Source organism: Populus trichocarpa, chromosome 19 (assembly GCF_000002775.5).
Source record: "Populus trichocarpa isolate Nisqually-1 chromosome 19, P.trichocarpa_v4.1, whole genome shotgun sequence".
In the NCBI taxonomy this organism is placed as follows: Eukaryota; Viridiplantae; Streptophyta; class Magnoliopsida; order Malpighiales; family Salicaceae; genus Populus; species Populus trichocarpa.
In genome coordinates this window covers 257349-281984 of record NC_037303.2, presented here as the reverse complement: position 1 = coordinate 281984, position 24636 = coordinate 257349, and the positions used below count along the sequence as shown (strand labels likewise).

Below are 24636 nucleotides of genomic sequence, written 5' to 3'. Positions count from 1 at the left end.
CCTTGAAACTCAGCAGATTTTCGGAGCAAGGAGGATCGCATGCCAATGTAGTTCATGGTTCTGGTTTAGAGGCAGACGTGGCGGAGATTAATGGTGATTGGGACCACAGCCTAGAAGGTGACCGGGAGGAAGATGATCTCGAGCCTTTATTTGCTTCTTCTTTTTTTGTGAGGAGTTTGCAGATCCCGGGGGTTGAGAATGAAGAATGAAAAATCAGTTTGATGGGGAAGAGATTGAGGCCAGGCAAGAAGGGAGGAAAAGTCTGGGGGGAGGGGGCAGCGGCGGCTAGTCTAGGACTCGGCCGCGCCCCTTTTTTTTTTTGTAAATGTCTTTTGTTTCTTTTTTTTTATATAGGTTTCTGGTAATGATCTTCTCCTGGGTTTTTTTTTTGTGTCGTTTAAGGTTCCTCTCTAATCGTCTTCCTCTCCCCTCCGTTTTTCATACCCTGAGATCTGTATTTATAGTGCCAGAGTCCCTTCGCTTGTGAGAAACCAAGTTTCAATCAAACTCATTCTATTTTTTGAAGTTTGAATTTGATTAAGAATCAAATTTGAAAGCGGATAACTATCATTATCTTAAAGACAAGGATTATCTCGAAGATAAAGATTATCTTGAAGATAGGGATTATCTTGAAGATAAAGATAGAATGATAAAAGCACATTGTAGTCCTTAATTTTCACGGAAGTTGACAAATCACACTTTTCATCGAAATAAATCTCTGATCTTTTAATTTTTCATTTTAAACCCTGTAAAAATTAAATTAAAAGTCAAAGGGCCAAAATTGGGTCATGACAGTTGCCCCCTCTTTACAATGCTTACGGTGCAAATGCATTAGAAAATTTATTTTCTTTTGACTTTGTATAGTAAGTTTTGTAAAGAAAAATAATTGTGAAAGCCCTTCCTCTTTTCCTCCTTTTTTTTTTCTTCTCTTTTTTTTGATTGATTTTTTTGCTTTTTTTTTTTAAATGGTCTAATTGTTCCAGGCGACCTGCCTGATAAAGAATAAAATGCGAAAAGGGTTTCGCGAGTGGTCTAATTGTTCCAGGCGACCTGCCCGATGATTGAAAAATACGAGGATTTTTTTTTGTGATGGTATATTGTAATGGGTTACCGGCCCAGATGGTCACATTGTAATGGGTTACCTGCCCAGTATAGGATGGTATATTGTAATGGGTTACCGGCCCAAATGGTCACATTGTAATTGGTTACCTGCCTAGTATAGGATGGTATATTGTAATGGGTTACCAACTCAGATGGTCACATTGTAATGGGTTACCTGCCCAGTATAGGATGGTATATTGTAATGGGTTACCGACCCAAGTGGTCACATTGTAATGGGTTACCTGCCTAGTATAGGATGGTATATTGTAATGGGTTACCGACCCAGATGGTCACATTGTAATGGGTTACCTGCCCAGTTGGTCACATTGTAATGGGTTACCTGCCCAGTGGATGGTATATTGTAATGGGTTACCGACCCAGATGGTCACATTGTAATGGGTTACCGGCCTAGTTGGTCACATTGTAATGGGTTACCTGCCCAGTGGAAAAATACGAGGATTTTTCAGATGGTCACATTGTAATGGGTTACCTGCCCAGATGGTCACATTGTAATGGGTTACCGGCCCAGTTGGTCACATTGTAATGGGTTACCTGCTTAGTGGAAAAATACGAGGATTTTTTTTTAAGACATGATAGGGCTCGAAGGCGCATTATTCAATAGATGGAAGCTCGAGGGAAATGAGGGCTTGAAGGCGCCCTCAAAAGAAGGTAGGATAGGAAATGCACTACCTTTGATGGTCGAGGGCTCGAAGGAGCGCTCGAATGGAGGTAGGATAGGAAATGCACTACCTTTGATGGTCGAGGGCTCGAAGGCGTGCTCGAAAAGAAATAAGATGAGGGCTCGAAGACGCGCTCGAAAGGAGGTAGGATAGGAAATGCACTACCTCAGGAGTGGAAACTGAAAGGTGGTGGGAAAATAGAGAGATTTTTTCAGGTGGCCTAATTCTCATGGGCGGCTTGCCCAGGTTGAAAAATTCTCAAAAGTGAAAATTTTTTCAAAAGCAATTTCAATGTTCGCCATTTCAAGTTGGCCTTCCGCTTGATGGATTCCGTCAGAATTTTTTTCTAATAAAATTTGCAAAACTCATTGTCCAATGTCTCAAAGTTTAAATGATATGCATGCATCTTTACCTGATTTGAAATATAGGCCCCCCATTTCTTCTTAGTCTTCTCGTGGCTTGGTTGGTGAGATCTTGCTATCTGATTTGAGTCATCTTTGTCGTTTGGCTTTCTAGCCCACTCGAGTTAGCCCATATAAGACTTTTTCCAGATTTGTTTGCACAACTCAGCCTTTGTGGTGCCCATCGTGACCCACTTGCTTGCTAGAGATTTTCTGTCTCGTCAAATAGTTTGAGGGGATCATTCATTACTCCTCGTCTCACTGATAAAAATATTTGGTGTCACTTGCTGAAAGGATCAAACTGTCTTTCGTAAACCAAAATGCCCCCTTGTCTTGTTGTAGGAAATGTTCCTTCTTTTTTTTTAGAACAGATAGATTTTTCTTAAGCACAATATTGCCCCCTTGTACTAGTCATTGCCCCCAAGTGTGCCCTGTCAGCGACTTAGACAAATAATGGTTTTAAGAGACCATTCTCTCATTTCTCTCCTTTTCAGTTTGGTGAAGGAATATGGGTTTAGAATGAATCTTGAAATCTTGATCTTGCATTTTGAAAACAAAAAATTATTTCGATGTGAGTCTAAAACAATTTGCTTTTGAAATCTTGCAACTCCTTGGTTATTTTCTTTCTTGGAAAAGAGATTATTTGCTCTTGTGTTTGGCAATGAGATCTTTGATGAAAATACGTCATGAGATGACCTTTTGTTTTTATAGGTTTTTAAAGTGGAGGGCTCGAGAAAGAGCTCGAGGTTTTGTATGAGAAAAACTTGTCTCTTTTTTTAACATTTATTTTTATCAGCATCAATAATAATGAGTAGCTTATTCTTGATGTCATGAATCTTATGAAAAAGTATTCTTTGCATTTTGAGAGCATTGTTTATTGTTCTAGGTTGCTTGCTTGCTTGATTAGAAAGGACTTCTACAGGCACATAACGTAGGCTGTGGTTTTTGGCTATGAAAGAAAAGGATTCATAAGGCTCAAAGAGTGTTTCAGGGTTTCAAAGAATGAAGATCACAATCAACAGTTTGACTCTTGACGTCATTCATATTTTCTTTTGCCGCTCTTCTTTGATTTGCCTTTTTTTCTTTTTTCTTTTTCATTGCTTTGCTAGAGCATACTCACTTTATCTTGGTTATCACTTTTTCTTGTGATTTGGGCATGCCCCCTAGCATTTGAGTTTCTTGGGCTCTTTTGCCTTTTGACTTTCTCACGGCTTTATTATCTTTCTTGATCATTGAAATTTCACTTGCCCCCAGTGTGGGGTGTGATCCTAGTCGGGATTTTTTCATGAAAGAAAAATTATTCAGGCTCAAAAAGGGATCGCAAGGGATGTACTTATTTCAGAATATGAAAGGAATAACAAAGATGGCATTTCCTCATTTCAAGCGCAAGCAGTTAAGATCAATAAACTTTGACCTCATCTAGTGTGATAGTTTGGTCTTTGCAAAGATGCATTTCAAGGGTCATGAGCAACAAGTTCACTACATACCATTATTCATACATTTAAAAACACATGATTCAAGAGTCGTGGGGTAAGGGTGTTTATTTATTTCTTTTCTCTTTTTTCTTTTTTTCTTTTTGGTTTATAATTTAGTCACCTCATTGATGGAGTTACTTGATTAACACGTAGAATGTTAAAAATATGGTTTTTGAATAAACATCAAGTTATTTTCGGAATCAAAATGCAAGATCAATTTTTTCAAAACTCTAATAGGGAAACTGATTTTTGGTAACAGAGACAAATTGCGTCTATGAGATCGCACAAGGCTTCAAAGATGTGTTTGTGAGTCTTTATAAGAAAACTCTCTCAGAAAAATGAATAATGCTAATCGTACACACGATTGAATGACAAACTCATTATTTTCATTGAAACTTTGGAAAATAAGTTCAACAAGAAAGAACTCATGACAACATCTTGGGCTATGAATACTGGCATGATAGCATATAAAGGGGCTAAACATTTAACAATCATTGATTGGAATTTCTGGAATCATTCATTCTCCTTGACAAGGGCATCTCTTCAATAGTCAATAATATCACCATAGCTTTATCTTCAAGATAGTTGATTTCTAAAAATTGGTGTGAAGCAATTAGCTATAGGAACGATAACTGTCTTGGCAGCCACCTTCAGTGAAACCGTTCTTCTTAGTTAGGTTAGCAATCTTACATAACCCAATGGCTTGTTCAATCCTCTCAGCTATAACAACCAGGTCAGTGAAATGTTGCGCAGAGCTTCTAACCAAGTATTCAAAGTATGAAGCTTTAAAGTTGTTGGAAAATAAACTGATCATCTCTTTTTCCAACATAGAAGGGTTAACCTGTGCAGCTACCTCCCTCCATCTTCGAGCGTATTTCCTTATGGACTCCTTATTGTCCTTCTCCATAGCTTGCAAGTTTAAACGATCAGAGTCCACGTCTATATTGAACTTATATTGTCTCATGAAGGCATCAACTAAATCCTTCCATTTTTTAACCTTGGTATTTTCCAACCGCATATACCAAGTGAGGGCAACGTCACTCAAATTGTCTTGAAAGAAGTGAATTAACAGTTTCTCGTCATAGACTACCTCAACCATTTTGTTGCAGTATGTCTTGAGATGAGTTACAGGGCATTGAGTTCCTGTATATTTGATGAATTCTGGCACTCTAAACTTCTTAGGAATGACTACGTTAGGTACCAAACACATCTCAACAGCTTTTATATGGTCATGTAGGCTAGTTCCCTCGAATGCCCTCAGTCTTTGTTCCAAGGCAGCCCTTTTATCCAGGCCATCTTCTTTTACCACCTTGTTCTTTTGAGATTCCTTTATTGTAAGGTCAATGGTAGATGACATTCCTATGGGATATGCTGGTTGAGCAAATTGGGAATACATAGACTGTTGAGACACCTCATTTGCCCCCAGATTCTGTGGATTTACGAGCATAGGTTCAGGCTGAGCTGTAGATTTTGCTTCTTCATGTTTAGATCTCAAGGCTTGTTCGAGTAAGCTAGTAAGCCTGGCAACTTTCCATCTCTTTTCGGTGTGGGGCTTCCAACTGGGCTCTTTCTTGTAAAAAATTCCACACAAGGCTGTGATTAAGAGATTAACAAGATGATAGATATTTTTTTAGTAAAATGAATTCCAATTCAAAATAGCAAAATAAGGTTTGTTGAGGCTTTTCTAGTATATAAAAAAATCAAATTATACAAGATTTATTATTAATCTTCGATATTTATTATTGATCATCAATAATCAATATTAAATGATGACTTATTTTCTAGTATAAACTATGTTTGAAATAAAATTGATAAAACACATTATATATAATTAATGATGGGATCGTATATAAAAATAATTAAATTGAGATTTTTCAATTACCTTTAAATATATCATAGTTTTAATCGGTGGTGGACGATATAACATATGTAAATTATAAAACAAGCATTTATTTTTCTGATATATACATAATAATAACAAATTAAATGATAGTAACAAGAAAATAGCAATTAGTTTGAATAAATGGTACCAGTTCCTATCATTATATATTTAGGAAAAGGTTCAAAGAATAGAATAAAGTCAAATATATATTTTTAATAAAAAAGAAAAAAAAACACAGAAAGAAATAAAAATATGTTTGTAATAAATATAAAAGATGGATAAAAATATTAGAGAATAAGAAAGAGATATAGAATCTCTTTGTGAAATTTCTAAAAACTTAATTACAATTATATTATAATTTCTTCCCTAAAATTATTCAAAATATAGTATTAGAATTATATAATGCTAGGTTTTAATAGTTAATTAAAGAATCTTTCCTGAATCAAATAATAAAAATATTGTATAACGATCTTTTGGATGAATTGTTAATGTAGCTCTTTGACTGTTTGGGGTCCTGACATAGCTGATTTTATTTGAATATATTATTTGATATCTCATTGCTGCATTGACTGGAAATTTCAGTATTCCATATCCTATATATTTAACTCGTTATATTTAGTAGCTAACTCTGCAGCTAACTTCTCTGTCCCATTGCAGCAATTTCATAGCTAACTCTTTGTTATATTTAACTTACTCTTCTTTGCTTCTTTGCTTCTTGCTCATAACGATAACTTGAAAGCCTTACGTTCAGATAGATAATCATTGACCAGTTCATTGACCAGTTCTTTGTTAATTTAGAAATGCTGAAACAAAAACGCAAGCAATCCAAAGATGAAGACAACGATTCATCCTCGCGAAAGAGAAGAAAAGCTGACCTCAGTAAGCCTGTCAGTTTTGTCTCCACAGGTAAGGCATATGCGTGAGTCTATACATGTAGGAACTGCTGATTCGATTTGAATATGTTATTTGATTAGTCTGATCATAGGATAGGTTGAGTCTACTACTATTTCTGCCTTGCTTTGACTCGAAATTCCTGGTGTTTTCACCTGCAAATGAATAGAAATCACATCCTTTCTCTTTCTCCTATACAAAGAATACAGTTAACCTCATTTCAATATCATAGATTTGGAATTTCATAGCTAACTCTTTGTTATATTGCTCCATTGGTAATTGATTGTGCCTTAATTTCTGCAGCTACCATGACAGAGCCAGGGTCTTCTCGATCTAGTCCAGAAGGGGCCTATGATGTCTTCTTGAGTTTTAGAGGAGAAGACACTCGCAAGACATTTACAGATCATCTATATGCTGCCTTAGATCAAGCAGGAATCCGCGCTTTTCGAGATGATGATGAACTTCCGAGAGGAGAAGAAATCTCCGATCATCTCCTCAGGGCAATTCAAGAATCAAAGATATCCATAGTTGTCTTCTCAAAAGGATATGCTTCTTCTAGATGGTGTCTCAATGAACTTGTAGAGATTCTTGAGTGCAAAAAGAGGAAAACCGGTCAGATTGTTCTTCCTATATTCTATGACATTGATCCTTCAGATGTGAGAAAACAGAACGGCAGTTTTGCAGAAGCATTTGTTAAACATGAAGAGCGTTTTGAAGAGAAGTTGGTGAAGGAGTGGAGAAAAGCTCTTGAGGAGGCTGGAAATCTATCTGGATGGAATCTCAATGATATGGCAAATGGGTATGCCTTTTTTCCAAATTTATGGAGTCAATATACTTTATATTTTTCAATGTGAAACAATAAAATACTTAATTGACTGGCTATCAATGACTGGCTTTTGTCTATGAGCAGGCATGAAGCAAAATTTATCAAAGAGATTATCAAGGATGTGTTGAATAAATTAGATCCCAAGTACTTAGATGTTCCTGAGCTCCTAGTAGGTATGGATCGGCTTTCTCGCAATATTTTTGACTTTCTAAGTACTGCAACACATGATGTACGCATTGTGGGCATACATGGGATGCCAGGAATAGGAAAGACAACTATAGCAAAAGTTGTATTTAATCAACTCCGCTATAGATTCGAGGGAAGCTGCTTTTTTTCGAATATCAATGAAACATCAAAACAATTCAATGGTCTGGCTCTTTTACAAGAGCAACTTCTTCATGATATTTTAAAACAAGATGTTGCTAACATCAATTGTGTCGATAGAGGAAAGGTTCTGATCAAAGAACGACTTCGTCGCAAAAGAGTTCTTGTTGTTGCTGATGATGTGACTCGTCAGGACCAGCTAAATGCTTTGATGGGAGAGCGAGGTTGGTTTGGTCCCGGAAGTAGAGTAATTATTACAACAAGAGATTCAAGTTTTCTACATAAAGCGGATCAAACATATCAAATCGAAGAATTGAAACCAGATGAGTCCTTTCAACTTTTCAGCTGGCATGCCTTGCGGGACACCAAGCCAGCAGAAGATTATATTGAGCTTTCGAAGGATGTAGTTGATTACTGTGGAGGAATTCCTTTGGCTCTTGAGGTTATGGGTGCTTGTCTGTCCGGGAAAAACAGAGATGGTTGGAAATCTGTAATTGACAAATTGAGAAGAATTCCAAACCGCGATATCCAAGGAAAGCTTAGAATAAGTTTTGACGCACTGGACGGTGAAGAACTACAAAATGCATTCCTTGACATCGCTTGCTTCTTTATTGATAGAAAGAAAGAGTACGTCGCAAAAGTGCTAGGAGCCCGTTGCGGTTACAATCCAGAAGTTGATTTGCAAACTCTCCATGAGAGGTCTCTGATTAAAGTATTGGGAGAGACGGTAACCATGCATGATCTATTACGAGACATGGGAAGGGAGGTCGTTCGTGAAAAGTCTCCAAAACAACCTGGAGAGAGGACCAGAATTTGGAATCAAGAGGATGCATGGAATGTACTTGAGCAGCAGAAGGTAAGAGCTCAATGCATACATGAAAGCATAGTCATGCGTATTTTCTAGTCAAACTTATTACAAGTAATTGTATGAAAGTTGTATTGATTTATTTTTTAGGGTACGGATGTCGTAGAGGGTCTTGCACTGGATGTCAGAGCATCAGAAGCTAAATCACTTAGCGCAGGATCATTTGCAGAAATGAAATGCTTAAATTTACTCCAAATCAATGGAGTTCATCTCACCGGATCCTTCAAACTGCTTTCTAAAGAGTTGATGTGGATTTGTTGGCTTCAATGTCCTTTGAAATATTTTCCATCTGATTTTACCTTGGATAATTTAGCTGTTCTTGATATGCAGTACAGTAACCTCAAAGAACTATGGAAGGGAAAAAAGGTGAGAAACATGCTGCAATCCCCAAAATTTCTCTATTATGTAATTTATATTTACATGTTACAACTTCTTAAGATTAATTTTCATTATTTTGCGCTCTATTATACAGATTCTCAACAGGCTAAAAATCCTTAATCTCAGTCATTCTCAGCACCTTATTAAAACACCAAACTTACACAGTTCAAGTCTAGAGAAATTAATTCTGAAAGGTTGCTCGAGTTTAGTTGAGGTGCATCAATCAATTGAAAATTTGACGAGCCTTGTTTTCTTGAATCTCAAGGGATGTTGGAGGCTGAAGAATCTCCCTGAAAGAATTGGCAATGTAAAGTCTCTTAAAACTCTGAATATTTCTGGGTGTTCACAACTTGAGAAATTGCCAGAACGCATGGGTGATATGGAATCCTTAACTAAGCTGCTAGCTGATGGGATTGAAAATGAGCAATTTCTCTCTTCAATTGGACAATTAAAGCATTGCAGAAGGTTATCATTGCATGGAGACAGTTCGACGCCACCAAGTTCTTCTTTGATTTCAACAGGTGTTTTGAATTGGAAACGTTGGCTGCCAGCATCTTTCATTGAATGGATATCAGTGAAACATCTTGAGCTTTCTAATAGTGGTTTGTCTGATCGCGCAACTAACTGTGTTGATTTCAGTGGTTTGTCTGCTCTAGAAAAATTGGATCTAACAGGAAACAAATTCTCTAGGCTGCCTTCTGGGATCGGCTTCCTTCCCAAGCTAACGTATTTGTCTGTTGAGGGATGCAAATATCTTGTATCAATCCCAGATCTTCCCTCAAGTTTAGGGCATTTGTTTGCATGTGATTGCAAATCATTGAAAAGAGTAAGAATACCAAGCGAGCCAATAAAAGGACTATTTATAAAGCTAGATGACAGTCATTCGTTAGAAGAGTTTCAGGGCATTGAAGATCTAAGTAATTGTTTCTGGTATATTCGTGTTGATGACCGCAGTCATTCACCAAGTAAATTACTAAAGAGCGTTGTTGAGGTACTATTTCTTTCCGTCTCTCTTTCGCACAAAAAGAAACACACACAATTGGCACATACATTGATTAATGTCTAAAATCTCAGCATTCCTTGAAATCAATATGTATATAGGCAATAATTATTATTATTATTATTATATTTTAAAAAACAAATATCATGTTTTATAATATTTTTTATTTTTCTTATTTAATCTAAAAAATTAAATATTATCTTTAATAATATTTTTTATTAAATATTTAAAGTCTGATTGGTTTTATTTTTTATTTCTTGATTTTATGATAATATATTTATACAGTTAATGTGCAACGGTCGTCACGGGTATTTTATTCGCCACACTCCTAGTGAGATGCCAAACTGGATGAGCTACAGGGGAGAAGGATGCTCATTGTCATTCCATATACCTCCAGTCTTTCAAGGCTTAGTTGTTTGGTTTGATAAGGATGATCATTATTACTTCCACACTGACATTATTATTATTATAAGAAATAAAAGCAACGGTATTCAATTGTTTGAAGAAGAACGAACAGTACCAGAAAATGAAAACAATACCTCCAAATTAGTAGAACGAACAGTATCAGAACGAACAGTACCTCCAAATTAGTAGGGTACATCTCTTTTTGCCGAGTTGATATGAATTCGTTAGCTTGATGAAAACAACCGAAAGTTCTGAAAGCATCCTTAATTAGTATAATTAGTAAAGTCTTGTTAGTTTTGGCTATAAGTTTTTGTTATGTATTATTGCATGGTTTTTATTATTTGTTGGCCCTTGTTTTTTTTATATACAACTTTTATTTTTATTGTCGGTTTGTCATTAGCTTTATGGCACTAACACTTATTAATAATAAATCTTGGACTATTATTAAATAAAGGAAAAATAAAAACATTGTTAAAATACCAAACTTGCATATTTCAAACTTAGAGAAAGCCGATGATAATAATCCAATTTAGAAAATAATTAATTTGTCCTTGTAGTATTAGAAAATAGTATTTAATCCTTATGTTTTCATATTCATCTATGATTTAATCTCTTACATCCATTTCATTTTCTTATTATTTTAATCCAAAAAAAACTAAAAATCACATATCATGAATACCAATTAGAACGGAAGTGAAGACCAATTAGAAGACTATAATCCATAATTCTCTCTGCTTCTAAGAATTCACAGTCCCTATAAATTTGACTGAGAAAGAAAGAACTGAAGACAAACACATGTTAACCTCTCAAGATTAGTGCCTCACAAAAGAACAAGATAAAGGAAACACCGCAATTTTTCATGATAAAATCCAAAGGATTGGTACTTTGGTGTTTGTGGCGCTGGTATATGAAAGAACAGAGATCAAGAGATGAAATCCCTCTATACCGCTGTTATTCCTTTCAAGGTGCGTATCAGGTGTTTGAAAAACTTCCTCAACTTAAAGTAGAAAGGTCTTGTTTACAACGTTTTTTAGTCCTTTTCAAGTCTTCCAATGTGTTGCATTTACTGAATATGATAGTGGGAATTTAGTTATCACCTACTATCTTCTAAGACGCATCTCTGTCTCCTCTTCTTCTTTATAAAATTATTCCCTTCTAGTTCTCTAATGTACTTGATGTCCCGGAAGTGTGGCTTCTTCATATGAAGAATACGTTAAGATTCAATTATGATTTTAGATTCCATTGCCTACAAATTTGAACCATGATAATGTAGCATACGGACCAGTCATGCCTATCTACATTAATTAGAATAGGCCTCCACCCTCTTAGGTTTTTATTGAGATTAGGGATTCTATTGTAGCTCTTTTTTCTCCTTTTATTATAACAAAATAATATGTATGGATTAATTTTCGTATACAGAAACTAAGTCCTTTAATCAAATTTTAGATTGACCATCCTCTATTTTTTAACTGTTTGATACTTGTTTAAAAAAAATACTAGTAATGAGGGCATGAAATTAAGAAGGTGTGTGGGAATGTGGTTGTGGTTGTTTTTGAAAATATATTTTACTTAAAAATATATCAAAATATTATTTTTTTTATTTTTAAAAATTATTTTTAATATTAACATATTAAAAATAAAACGGTTAAAGATAAAGTCCCAAAACATATTCTGCCCTTCTCCCCAATGAACGTGGGCAGGCTTGACATTTACTCGTTTACAAAACTGAGCCCAGTGGCAAAGAGGCCTGCTTATTATGCCTTTAGCTGAGACTGCTGTAGAAATAAGTAGGCCTGATCAATTGGACTAAATTTTTGTTTTGCTGTAGAAACACGTTTTTCCTTTGTGAGAAAAAGCAAGTTCAAAAAAACAGAAGAAGCAGAATTTGAAAAAAAGAAGAGAAAAAAGAAAGATGCTTTAGTTTTTAATCCATAATGTCCAAAGTGACTGGGTAGATAAGATCCAGCCCATTTGGGTCCATCAAAGTCATTTGTGGTAGCTTATGACTAATGTGCCCAAAGGATGGCGGTTCAGTAACGGTCCAAGTAAAGAAACTAATCTGGAAAAGGAAATCATGCCCATCAGAATTCAGAAGATCATTCTGCGTCCATTTCACATTAGCAAAATGAATCAAAACACCCATTAGAATTTTGAAGTCATGTATCTTCGATGAATTGCAAGCCATATCCAAAAGTTTCATCATCCATATGCCAAGCAGCATGCATGCATGCAAAATATGGTGAGACAGAGTCATCAGATAAAAAAGAAAAATAGTAGTGGAATAATTCTTTTAATATTTAAAAATTAAAAAATACTGTGTAACTGTTTTGTATAAATTGTAAAGTCAAGGACTCTTTTGTGCTTGGTAAAATACCTCACACTAAAATTAATAAATAATAACACGAGAAGGACCAAAGTTAATAAATAATAGCATGCACGAAACTTTACAATACAGTAAAAAAATTGTTACAGTAAAAGCACAGAGAGAAGAACGGTTCCATAAAAAGATGTGGTAAGTCTAATGTTGGGAGACTGCTCTTCCAAGGATCCTACGGTTGCGAGCCATGTGAATGCAAAAGGAGCCAGTTGTTGCAACTCCAAATTCCTTGCTTTTTTTCCTCTACGTACGTGTTACCTTTAACCTTTTATAATTATGATTGTTGCGTTGCTAATTATAATTTGCAAGAAAGATGATGAACATCTTTTAGTGAATTAAGTTCAATTCAAAATAACAAAATAAGGTTTGTTGAGGCTTATCTTCGAACCTCATTTTAGGATTAATAGACGAAAATCAAAAAGTCCTGTGCAAATTATACAAAATTTATTATTAATAATCAATATTTATGATTGATCATCAACATTAAATAATGGCTTATTTTCTAGTATAAACTATGTTTGAAATAAAATTGATAACAGACACACAATTAATGATGGTATTGTATATTTTGAGACGAAATTAAGGTTTTTCAATTAATGCTAAAACATATCATGGTTTTAATAGTTGGATGGTACATTATGTAAAATATAAAAAAATATTTATTTTTTTGATATACATAGTAATAATAAATTAGATGATAATAACAAAAAAATAGAAATTAGTTTGAATAAATAGTACCGGTTCATATTATGATATATCTAGAGAAGAAGTTGGAAGAATAGAATGAAATCAAATATTAATATAAAAAAAAATATTGAAGTAATGAGTACATGAAGCAAGATAATTAGTGGTTGAATATAGATTATAACTAATTATTTGTTCTGATGAAGATTACCAATTAAATACAAACAAAAAAAATGTTTCTAAAATAAAAGGATATGAATTAACTATAGAAACTAAAGAGTGGATCGGTTATCTTTAACGTTTGCAAATAATTAAAAGAGATATAAATTTTGTGATGGGTTATGATTAACGCAGAAGCAAATAAAAGAGGAACAGAAATTATAAGCAAATATTGTTTCCTGGGCGGAAGTGTTTGGCACTGTCGATAAAAGTTTTTTGAAAAAAATTAATTTTATTTTTATTTTTTTATTTTAAATTAATATATATTTTATGTTTTCAGAATATTTTGATGTATTAATATCAAAAATAATTATTCAAAAATAAAAAAAAATCTAACCATTAGAGCTTCTCTCTCAATCGTCTTTCTTTTTTTTAATAACTAGATTATTAAAATTACAAGAATTAAGTTAATATTTCAAAAAATTTCAAAAAAATATTTTGTTTTCTTTTAGTATCTGGGATTATGAATTTATACGTAAAATGTATTCTTGATATTAAAAAAAAAGATAAGGATCTTCTTACTGAGGAAGACTTATCTTGAACCTTAGACATACTAATTAGAAAACATGACAATACCTTAATTTTTCTCAGACAATTAAACAATGCAATTGTGTATTTGGGGTGCTAATATATTTTTTTTTACACAATCAGTTTTCATGCTCGATCTCTAAGATTAATTAGGGTTTCTAGTAACTAAAATACTAAGTAAATATTTTCTAGTAAATTAATTTCAATTCAAAATAACAAAATAAGGTTTGTTGAGGCTTATCGTGAAACCTTGTTTTGGATGAATTGATCACGAGAATGAGAAATCATGTGTAAATTATACAAAATATATTATTAATCATCAATATTTATTATTGATTATCAATATTGAATAATGGTTTTTTATAATATAAATTATGTTTAAAATAAAATTGATAAAATTAAAATTCATGAAACACAATTAATGATGGGATCTACATCTTTTGAATTTATTAGAATGAACGTGTAATTAAAGGACGAACCACATACCATTACATGCGTTTTCAATTGGATTTTTTATTTAAATGAAAAAAAATCTGTTTTATATGAAAAAAATATTTATTTTTTTGATATACCTAATAATAATAAATTAGAGAATAGTAACAAGAAAATAGGAATTAGATAGACTAAACGGTACCAATACTATATTCTTAATAAAAAAAATATTTTTAATAAATATAAAAGATGGATGAAAATTGTTGCTACTCGATTTTTTACCTATATTTTAAATAATTTTTCAGAAAAAAATCAAAATAGTAAAAACACAACGAAAATCTCAAAAAATGTATTTTTGATATATTTGTATTGTTTTTAGCATTTTTAATATTATCTCAAAAAAATTTTAATTTTCAAAAGTATTTTAAACGCGTTTAATTTTTAATGCGTAAAATTTACAATTACTGATTTGCCTTATTAAGTTGATATTGATATGATTTGTTTTTAAAAAAATTCAAAATATAACAAATAAAAAAATATCAAAATTTATATATATAAAAAAAAATGAGGAACCAGTTTGGAAATCTAATAAGATTTTGGCTATAAATACAGTGAAAAATGTCAACATCCGGGGGGAATTGAGAGGAATAGTGGCGTAGAAAATTTTGGGGGGAAACAAAAGTAAAGAACCCTAGACCTCTTCCTTTTGGCAGTGTGGTAGTGGTTGCTTTTCAAATAATTTTTCGTGCCGAAATACATGCCAATGATATTTTTTTATTTTTTAAAAATCATTTTTGACATCAGCACATCAAAACGATCCAAAAAATACAAACCACACTCAATTTTAACAAAAAAAAAAACAAATTTGAAATTTGGTGAAAAGCAGGTTGAACAGCAGAGCCAAACATGCTAGACAGGAGCCGCCGCCTCCCTCTCAAAAAATCCAGAGAAACCCTCCCTCTCTAAAAAAAAACAGGAGAAACCCTACTTTGGGGTTTTGAACTTTCGGCTTCTTCTCCCTGCAGCCGGACAAGGCTGCCCCCTCGCTTTGCCAAAAACGAGGAGAACCCCACAAAACACACAGACCCCCCCCCCCCCCCAAAAAAAAAAAAAAAAACCATCCCCAGAGAAACCAACCCCCAGCCGGCGACCCCCAGCCTTAACAACAAAGAAAGACACGGCTGGTCCCCCCTCTCCACTGATCTTCTCCCTCACCAACCTTCCCCTCTCTCGGCCGCTCACTTCCCCTCCGTCAAAAACAGAGACCGGCCGCCCCCCCCCTCTCCTTTGAGGCCAGGAACCAGAGAAACCAGAGAGCTCCGGACAGGCCTCCCTCTCCCTCGACCACAACCTCCATCCTCCCTCTCTGTAATCCAGCCCCCACAAACCCACAAGACAGCCCCGGCTCCCTTCCTCATCGCCGTTTTCTCCAACTCTGACCGACCCCTCTCTCAGCCACCGAGAACGCCGCCTAGCAGCCCGCAGGCCCTCGTCCTCACCAAGACCCGAACCGGCCACCGGCAGCTGTACAGACACGACAGAAGCTCCGCCGCCGGCCGCCCCTTGCACATACCGTCGGCCACCTGAAACAGAAGGTGAAAAAAAAAGAAAAAAACAGATCTGCAGAAGAAACAGATCTGAAACAAGGGAAGACCGAAACAGATCTAAAGAAGAAGAATAAAAATCAACTGCTTTGTTGCGTTTTTGGTTGTTCTTGCAGGTCACTGCCGAGGAAAGGAAGAGGAGGAGAAGTTAAGCCAGATCCACATGTTCACAGTTTCTGCTTGCGGTGACGCGTGAACCCACACGCCGCCAGTGGCATGGTGCGTGGAGAAGACGCTCCGCCACTGTTCCCATCCCCAGAACCCTTTCAGCACTGTTCCCGAGGTTTTTTTTTATTTAATTTTCAGATGTTGATATGTGTTTTTAGATTATTTTTATTTGATTTATTTTGAATTCTTGGTATTTTGTAATATGGAAATGTGGGTGCACGAGAAAAACATAATAAAAAGGAATTTATGTGTTTGTATTTTTTTTATGTAAGTTATTGAATTATAAAATCAGAAAGATAAAAAAAAATAAATTTAATGTTTTAATTTGTATATGGTCAAGTATATGATGATAATTAAAATTATGTTGTATTTTTCATATTTTTCATAAAAATATAAGAACATGTTTCTATATATTTTCTGGTGGAAGCTTTAAAATTTGATTAATATTTTATTTTTTAAAATTGTATCTTCAAATTAAATTATGAAGCAACTTATCTCAGGTAAGATGTGTTAGAGGTGTTAATATTTTTTCAATTATAATCAATTTTTTATCCTTGAATCTTTGACAAGACTAACATATCCAGGTTTTTTAGTAGGTGATGACTTTCAAGAACAAGCAAACGAAGAAAATCACTAATTGACGCCGTGCAGGGAACGTGCGACAAAAATATTAGAGAATAAAATTGAGATATAGAATCTCTTTTTTATATTTCTAAAAACTTAATTTCTGTTGTAACCTATTTTTGAGTCCCACACTAAAATGGAGAATAAACAAATTTGGAAGAAATCTAAAAAAATAATAGCAATGAGAAGAGGATGCCGAAACACCTAGAAAATAGCTAGAAATTGGTTGAGGAGGTTCAAAAATACAAAAATTAAAATTTGACAGTATATATTTGACTGATGAGAGCTCTATTGAAAAAGAAAATTTAATTTGAGAAAAAAAAGTTTAAAATCAGATGTTTATGGATTTAATTAATTTTATTGAAGGATTTATAAAGAGTTTGATTGCAAGAAAAATTGATTTTTAAGTCAATTTAGACTTTAATTGAAAGAAATTAAAGTTCTGAGGTCAAATTACAATTTTTAAGAGTTAATTTGGTCAAATTAGGAGTTTAATTACATAAATATTAAAGTTTGATGGCTAATTAGGGACTTGTTTAAATAAATCCAAAACTAATGACCAAAAGTTCTATAACTCTAGATATAGTTAACAATCTGATGAGTGTTCAGACAGTAACAGTTCAATGTCGAGACAGTAACAGTTGGACAATAACAGTTAGACAGTAACAGTTCAATGTTTAGACAGTAACAGTTGGACAGTAACAGTTCAATATCTAGACAGTAACGGTTGGACAGTAACAGTTCAATGTCTAGACAGTAACAGTTCAAATTAGACAGTAACAATTAGACTTTCACGTGAATACTATATGTAAGAATATAAAAGAACTGAGTCATGCGAACACTTGCACGTTGAGACACTTATGCAATTTAAAGTTCTTCTGGTGAATGCAATTACAATAAATACCATGTTCAATGTAAATAAAGTCCAGCGTATTTACAAGATTAGCTACAGCTAATGGCATCCGTGATAGGATTGCCGGGAAATGAATTACAAGAGTAGCTTGGGCTAATAATGTCCATGTTGGGACGCCCGAGAACGATTGATAAGACTTGATTTGTAAAGGGTATCAATGTTTGAATGACTTGGGAAATTGATAAATATAAGTTGACTGTTATAATTCTTATGGATCCGATAGAAAATTTATACTTCATTCGTATACCTTACATGTGCACATATATATTTCTTTTGCAAACATAATGGTATGTTTATTTATGTAACAAGGCCATCAAATATCCAAGGAGATCATTAGTTTAGGGCTCTATTTTGTCAATCTTATGTAAATATTTAACTTAAGCATAATGGAATTAACGTGTTTATGCAGTATGCTTTTGTGTAAACCTTGATGTATTTATAAAAGTCCAGCTTAACATGTAGTACATTAGTTATCTTGTAATTAACCCTCTTGAAATGTTTAAGAATACTTAATAAATTGTAAATGCTCTCTTTGCATGTTATTCCCTTTTCTTTTAAATTTTATGACATGATATATAGGCTATGTTCATATTGAACTTACTAGTAGGATATATATATATATATATATATATATATATATATATATATATATATATATATATATATATATATATATTGTGTGGATTGTATGAGTTGTTGAATATTGATAATTGAAATAAGGTCTGGAATTATGGGACCTTGTGATGATGGGTTGATTGAGTAAATTGGTAGTAGTCGATAATTTGGAATGTCCTAAATACAAACGAAACTTTGCCGAATTTTTGGTAGATTTAAAAAAAAAAAATTACCCTCAAATTAAGAACATATGTTGGGATCTTTTAACGTTGATCAAGTCGTACAGTCGGGTCTGTTACATATACCGTAAAGATACAAATCCAGTATTAAAATACGTGGTTTTCACCAAAATATTGCAAAAGTTAAATAAAAGAAATATATTATTTTCATGCATATGGCCAACTCTTTAAAAAAAAATTATCATATCGTATTTTCATACCATAAAAAAAATCTCAAAAATATTTGTTAGCATGCATTTTGGCTTTAATAACTAGTTTGTTAAAGTCATGAGAACTATGCTAACATTTTAAAAATTTCAAAAAAATTATCTTGTTTTATTTTAATATCCGGGATTATGAACTTAATCGTAAGTCGTACTCCTAATATTAAAATTAGTTTCTTTGGTTGATATAGAACGGTTAGGTTTTACCCAATTAGATAATAATCTCTTTATCGAGGAAAATTTTTCTTAAACCATAGACAGACCAACAACTAGAAAACACAATGATACCTTAGCCTATATCAGACAATAAAACAATGCAGCTTACCTTAGGTAGGGCGTATTTTGGGTGCTAATACTTTTTTTTTACGCAATCAGTCTCCGTACCCGATCTTTGAGACCAATTAGGGTTTCAGTTACCAAAATACTAGGTGGTGACTCTCATTTTTCCATTCCACTGATAAAAGACAAGATTTTCTTGCCTCCCTATATTTGCCAGATAGACATACATGAGAGTGGATGTTATTCACCGTGACACCGCACACGTGTCACAATTACAATTCCATTATAATTTGTTCCTTAAAAGTATTCAAAATATAGTATTAGAATTACGTAATGCTAGGTTTTAATATATAATTTTTTATATTGTTAAAGAGTCTCTCCTGGACCAAATAATAAAAATATTGTATAACTCTTATGTATGAATCGTAAATCCAGGGATTGTTTTGGATCCTGAATTGGCTGATTTGATTTGAATATATTATATGATTAGTCCATTTATAGGTTAACTCTACTATTGCTGCCTTGCATTGACTTTACTCTGCAGCTAACTTCTCTGTCCCATTGCTGCCATTTCATAGCTAACTCTTTGTTATATTTAACTTTCTCTTCTTTGCTTCTTTCTCGTTTTAATTTCATTTCTTGCTCATAACGATAACTTGAAAGCCTCACGTTCAGATAGATAATCATTGACCAGTTCATCCTATATCATTCTATTTAATTTAGAAATGCAGAAAGAAAAACGCAAGCAATCCAAAGATGAAGAAAACGATTCATCCTCGCGAAAGAGAAGAAAAGCTGACCTCAGTAAGCCTGTCAGTTTTGTCTCCACAGGTAAGGCAGATGCGTGAGTCTATACATGTAGGAACTGCTGATTCGATTTGAATATGTTATTTGATTAGTCTGATCATAGGACAGGTTGAGTCTACTACTATTTCTGCCTTGCTTTGACTCGAAATTCCTGGTGTTTTCTCCTGCAAATGAATAGAAATCACATCCTTTCTCTTTCTCCTATACAAAGAATACAATTAACCTCATTTCAATATCATAGCTTTGGAATTTCATAGCTAACTCTTTGTTATGTTGTTCCATTGGTAATTGATTGTGCCTTAATTTCTGCAGCTACCATGACAGAGCCAGAGTCTTCTCGATCTAGACCAGAAGGGGCCTATGATGTCTTCTTGAGTTTTAGAGGAGAAGACACTCGCAAGACATTTACAGATCATCTATATAGTGCCTTAGTCCAAGCAGGAATCCACGCTTTTCGAGATGATGATGACCTTCCAAGAGGAGAAGAAATCTCCGATCATCTCCTCAGGGCAATTCAAGAATCAAAGATATCCATAGTTGTCTTCTCAAAAGGATATGCTTCTTCTAGATGGTGTCTCAATGAACTTGTAGAGATTCTTGAGTGCAAAAATAGAAAAACCGGTCAGATTGTTCTTCCTATATTCTATCACATTGATCCTTCAGATGTGAGAAAACAGAATGGCAGTTTTGCAGAAGCATTTGCTAACAATGAAGAGCGTTTTGAAGAGAAGTTGGTGAAGGAGTGGAGAAAAGCTCTTGAGGAGGCTGGAAATCTATCTGGATGGAATCTCAATCATATGGCAAATGGGTATGCCTTTTTTTCTCTAAGATTCTCTTGCACACATTTATGGAGTCATTATACTTTACATTTTTCAATGTGAAACAATAAAATACTTAATTGACTCGCTATTAATGACTTGCTTTTGTCTATGAGCAGGCATGAAGCAAAATTTATCAAAGAGATTATCAAGGATGTGTTGAATAAATTAGATCCCAAGTACTTCTATGTTCCTGAGCACCTAGTAGGTATGGATCGGCTTGCTCACAATATTTTTGACTTTCTAAGTACTGCAACAGATCATGTACGCATTGTGGGCATACACGGGATGCCAGGAATAGGAAAGACGACTATAGCAAAAGTTGTATTTAATCAACTCTGCTATGGATTCGAGGGAAGCTGTTTTCTTTCGAATATCAATGAAACATCAAAACAATTTAATGGTCTGGCTCTTTTACAAAGGCAACTTCTTCATGATATTTTAAAACAGGATGCTGCAAACATCAATTGTGATGATAGAGGAAAGGTTCTGATCAAAGAACGACTTCGTCGCAAAAGAGTTGTTGTGGTTGCTGATGATGTTGCTCATCAGGACCAGCTAAAAGCTTTGATGGGAGAGCGAAGCTGGTTTGGTCCCGGAAGTATAGTAATTATTACAACAAGAGATTCAAATCTTCTTCGTGAAGCAGATCAAACATATCCGATCAAAGAATTGACACGAGATCAGTCCCTTCGGCTTTTCAGCTGGCATGCCTTTAAGGACACCAAGCCAGCAGAAGCTTATATTGAGCTTTCGAAGGATGCAGTTGATTACTGTGGAGGACTTCCTTTAGCTCTTGAGGTTATAGGAGCTTGTCTGTACGGGAAAAGCAAAGATAGATGGAAAAGTGAAATTGACAACTTGAGCAGAATTCCAGAAAACAATATTCAAGGAAAGCTTCTAATAAGTTTTGACGCACTGGATGGTGAGCTACAAAATGCATTCCTTGATATTGCATGCTTCTTTACTGATGTAGAGAAAGAATACGTCGCAAAAGTGCTAGGAGCCCGTAGCTGTTACAATCCAGAAGTTGTTTTGGAAACTCTCTGTGAAAGGTCTCTTATTAAAGTATTTGGAGAGATGGTAACCATGCATGATCTATTACGAGAGATGGGAAGGGAGGTCGTTCGTAAAGCGTCTCCCAAACAACCTGGAGAGAGGACCAGAATTTGGAATCAAGAGGATGCGTGGAATGTACTTGACCAGCAGAAGGTAAGAGCTCAATGCATACACGTAGCCATGCGTATTTTCTAGTCAAACTTATTACAAATAATCATATGAAAGTTTTATTGTTTTTTTTTTAGGGTACGGATGCTATAGAGGGTCTTGCACTGGATATGAGAGCATCAGAAGCTAAATCACTAAGCACAGGATCATTTGCAAAAATGAAACGCTTAACTTTACTCCAAATCAATGGAGCACATCTCACTGGATCCTTCAAACTGCTTTCTAAAGAGTTGATGTGGATTTGTTGGCATGAATGTCCTTTAAAATATTTGCCATCTGATTTTACCTTAGAAAATCTAGTTGTTCTTGATATACAGTACAGTAACCTCAAAGAACTATGGAAGGGAGAAAAGGTATGAAACATTTTACAATCCCCAACATTTGTCCAGTACATAATTTATATTTACATGTTATGACTTTTTATGATTAATTTCCATTATTTTGCTCTCTATTACGACAGATTCTCAACAAGCTAAAAATCCTTGATCTTAGTCATTCTCATAACCTTATTAAAACACCAAACTTGCACAGTTCAAGTCTGGAGAAACTAAAGCTGGAAGGTTGCTCTAGTTTAGTTGAGGTGCATCAATCTGTTGGAAATTTGAAGAGCCTCATTTTCTTGAATATGGAGGGATGTTGGAGCCTTAAGATTCTTCCCGAAAGCATTGGCAATGTAAAGTCTCTTAAACGTTTGAATATTTCTGGGTGTTCACAACTTGAGAAATTGCCAGAACACATGGGTGATATGGAATCCTTAACTGAGCTGCTAGCTGATGGGATTGAAAATGAGCAATTTCTCTCTTCAATTGGACAATTAAAATATGTCAGAAGGTTATCATTGCGTGGATACAATTTCCGTCAGGACTCACCATCACCTACATCCTGGGTTTCCCAAATTTCATCATGGCTTTCACCGTCATCTACATATTGGCCTCCATCAATTTCTTCTTTTATTTCAGCAAGTGTTTTATGTTTGAAACGTTCGTTGCCAACATCTTTCATCGATTGGAGATCAGTGAAACGTCTTAAGCTTCCTGATGGTGGTTTGTCTGATTGCTCAACTAACTGTGTTGATTTTAGGGGTTTGTCCTCTCTAAAAGAATTGGATCTATCAGGAAACAAATTCTCTAGCCTGCCTTCTGGGATCGGCTTCCTTCCCAAACTAAAGGTCTTGATTGTTCAGGGATGCAACAATCTTGAATCAATATCAGATCTTCCCTCAAGTTTATACACTTTGGGTGCATCTTATTGCAAATCATTGGAAAGAGTAAAAATACCAAAGCAGTCAAAAAAAGAACTATATATAGAACTACATGAAAGTCATTCGTTAGAAGAGATTCAGAACATCGAAGGTCAAAGTAATATTTTCTGGAATATGTATGTTGATGACCACAATCATTCATCAAATAACCTTAAGAAGAGCGTTGTCGAGGTACTATTTTTTTCGGTCTCTCTTGCACAAGAAGAAACACACACAATTGACACATACATTGATTAATGTCTAAAATTTCAGCATTCCTTGTAATCAATATGTATACAGGCATTGTGCAACGGTGGTCACCGGTATTATATTTACCCCTTTCCTGGTGAGATGCCAAATTGGTTGAGCTACAGCGGAGAAGGATGCTCATTGTCATTCCAGATACCTCCAGTCTTCCAAGGCTTAGTTGTTTGGGTTGCTCATAATTTCAATTACTCAATTGTTACTATAAGAAATAAAAGCAATGGTATTCAATTGTTTGAAAAAAAACGAATAGCAGGACCTGGGAGATGGATAATTTACATAAGTGAAATGGCAATGGAAGATTACTGTGGAGATGATGAATTGGAACTATACATATATTCAGAGCCCAACGGTGTTCCACTGCAACGCGTACACATTAAAGAATGTGGGGTCCATGTGATCGCAGGAAAATCAGATTCATTTGAAGAGTTAGAAGTGAAAAGAGATACAGTGATGCCTTCACCACCACCATATCATCTGCTTCCTCATCCCCACTGTGGTTCAATTACAGCGTCTACACCAAAGCAATGGAGTGACTATTTATTTCCGAAGCTGCAAAAACATAGCCTCAATTTAACGCTTTGTGGTAAGATGGAATATATTTTATCATTTTTTAATTTTTTAATTTTTTAATTTATTAGATTTAATTTTTATTATTTTAATTATTATTTATTTTATACGAGATAATTTATAAAATTATTTTTTTTAATTTCATTTTCATTCAACTTTTTAATTTATAATATTTTTTTCTTATTATTTTAATATACTTAAAAAAATATTAATTAATTATTTCAGCTCATTTTTCATGACATAACCAAACACTTCAAAGTATTTTTCAATTTATTTTTTTATAAAACTATCAAACATTAGAAAATAATTCACTTTTCAGAAATTCATTTTTTAGAAAATCACTTTTCAGCAAACAAAAAAAGTCTTAATTTAAAAAATAAATGTTATTTTTAATAATTAGATCTATCAAATATCACTTAATTATATCATTATTTTATTGGTAGCAACTTCTGAGTCTTTTAAGCCAAAAAAAAAAAAAATAGTAGCTAGGAAAAGCTAAAATCAGCCAGGAATATTTAGAGTCAGTTTGATTTTATTGTTTATTCTTTGATTTCTTGATAAAAATTTTAAATTCTTGAAAACTTATATGTTTTGATT

General features: G+C 34.1%; 2 protein-coding genes across 3 annotated transcripts; both read left to right on the top strand.

Annotated features, from left to right (window-relative positions):
• Nucleotides 1-6322: 6322 nt before the first annotated feature.
• Nucleotides 6323-10528, top strand: LOC18107959 (disease resistance protein RUN1). The gene is made up of 6 exons (XM_006370802.3): nucleotides 6323-6445; nucleotides 6734-7229; nucleotides 7341-8436; nucleotides 8536-8811; nucleotides 8918-9814; nucleotides 10109-10528. The coding sequence occupies exons 1-6, from the start codon at nucleotides 6340-6342 to the stop codon at nucleotides 10412-10414; spliced, it is 3177 nt and encodes a 1058-aa protein (XP_006370864.3). The 5' UTR covers nucleotides 6323-6339; the 3' UTR covers nucleotides 10415-10528.
• A 4846-nt stretch (nucleotides 10529-15374) lies between these two features.
• LOC7484082 (disease resistance protein RUN1) lies at nucleotides 15375-24178 on the top strand. 2 transcript variants are annotated; one of them, XM_052449366.1, is made up of 6 exons: nucleotides 15375-19917; nucleotides 20233-20728; nucleotides 20858-21950; nucleotides 22043-22318; nucleotides 22426-23397; nucleotides 23506-24178. In XM_052449366.1, the coding sequence occupies exons 1-6, from the start codon at nucleotides 19839-19841 to the stop codon at nucleotides 24100-24102; spliced, it is 3513 nt and encodes a 1170-aa protein (XP_052305326.1). In that variant the 5' UTR covers nucleotides 15375-19838; the 3' UTR covers nucleotides 24103-24178. The 2 variants fall into 2 exon arrangements, with proteins under 2 accessions (XP_052305326.1, XP_024447701.2); XM_024591933.2 differs by having other exon boundaries at nucleotides 15375-19944.
• The last annotated feature ends 458 nt before the right edge of the window (nucleotides 24179-24636 follow it).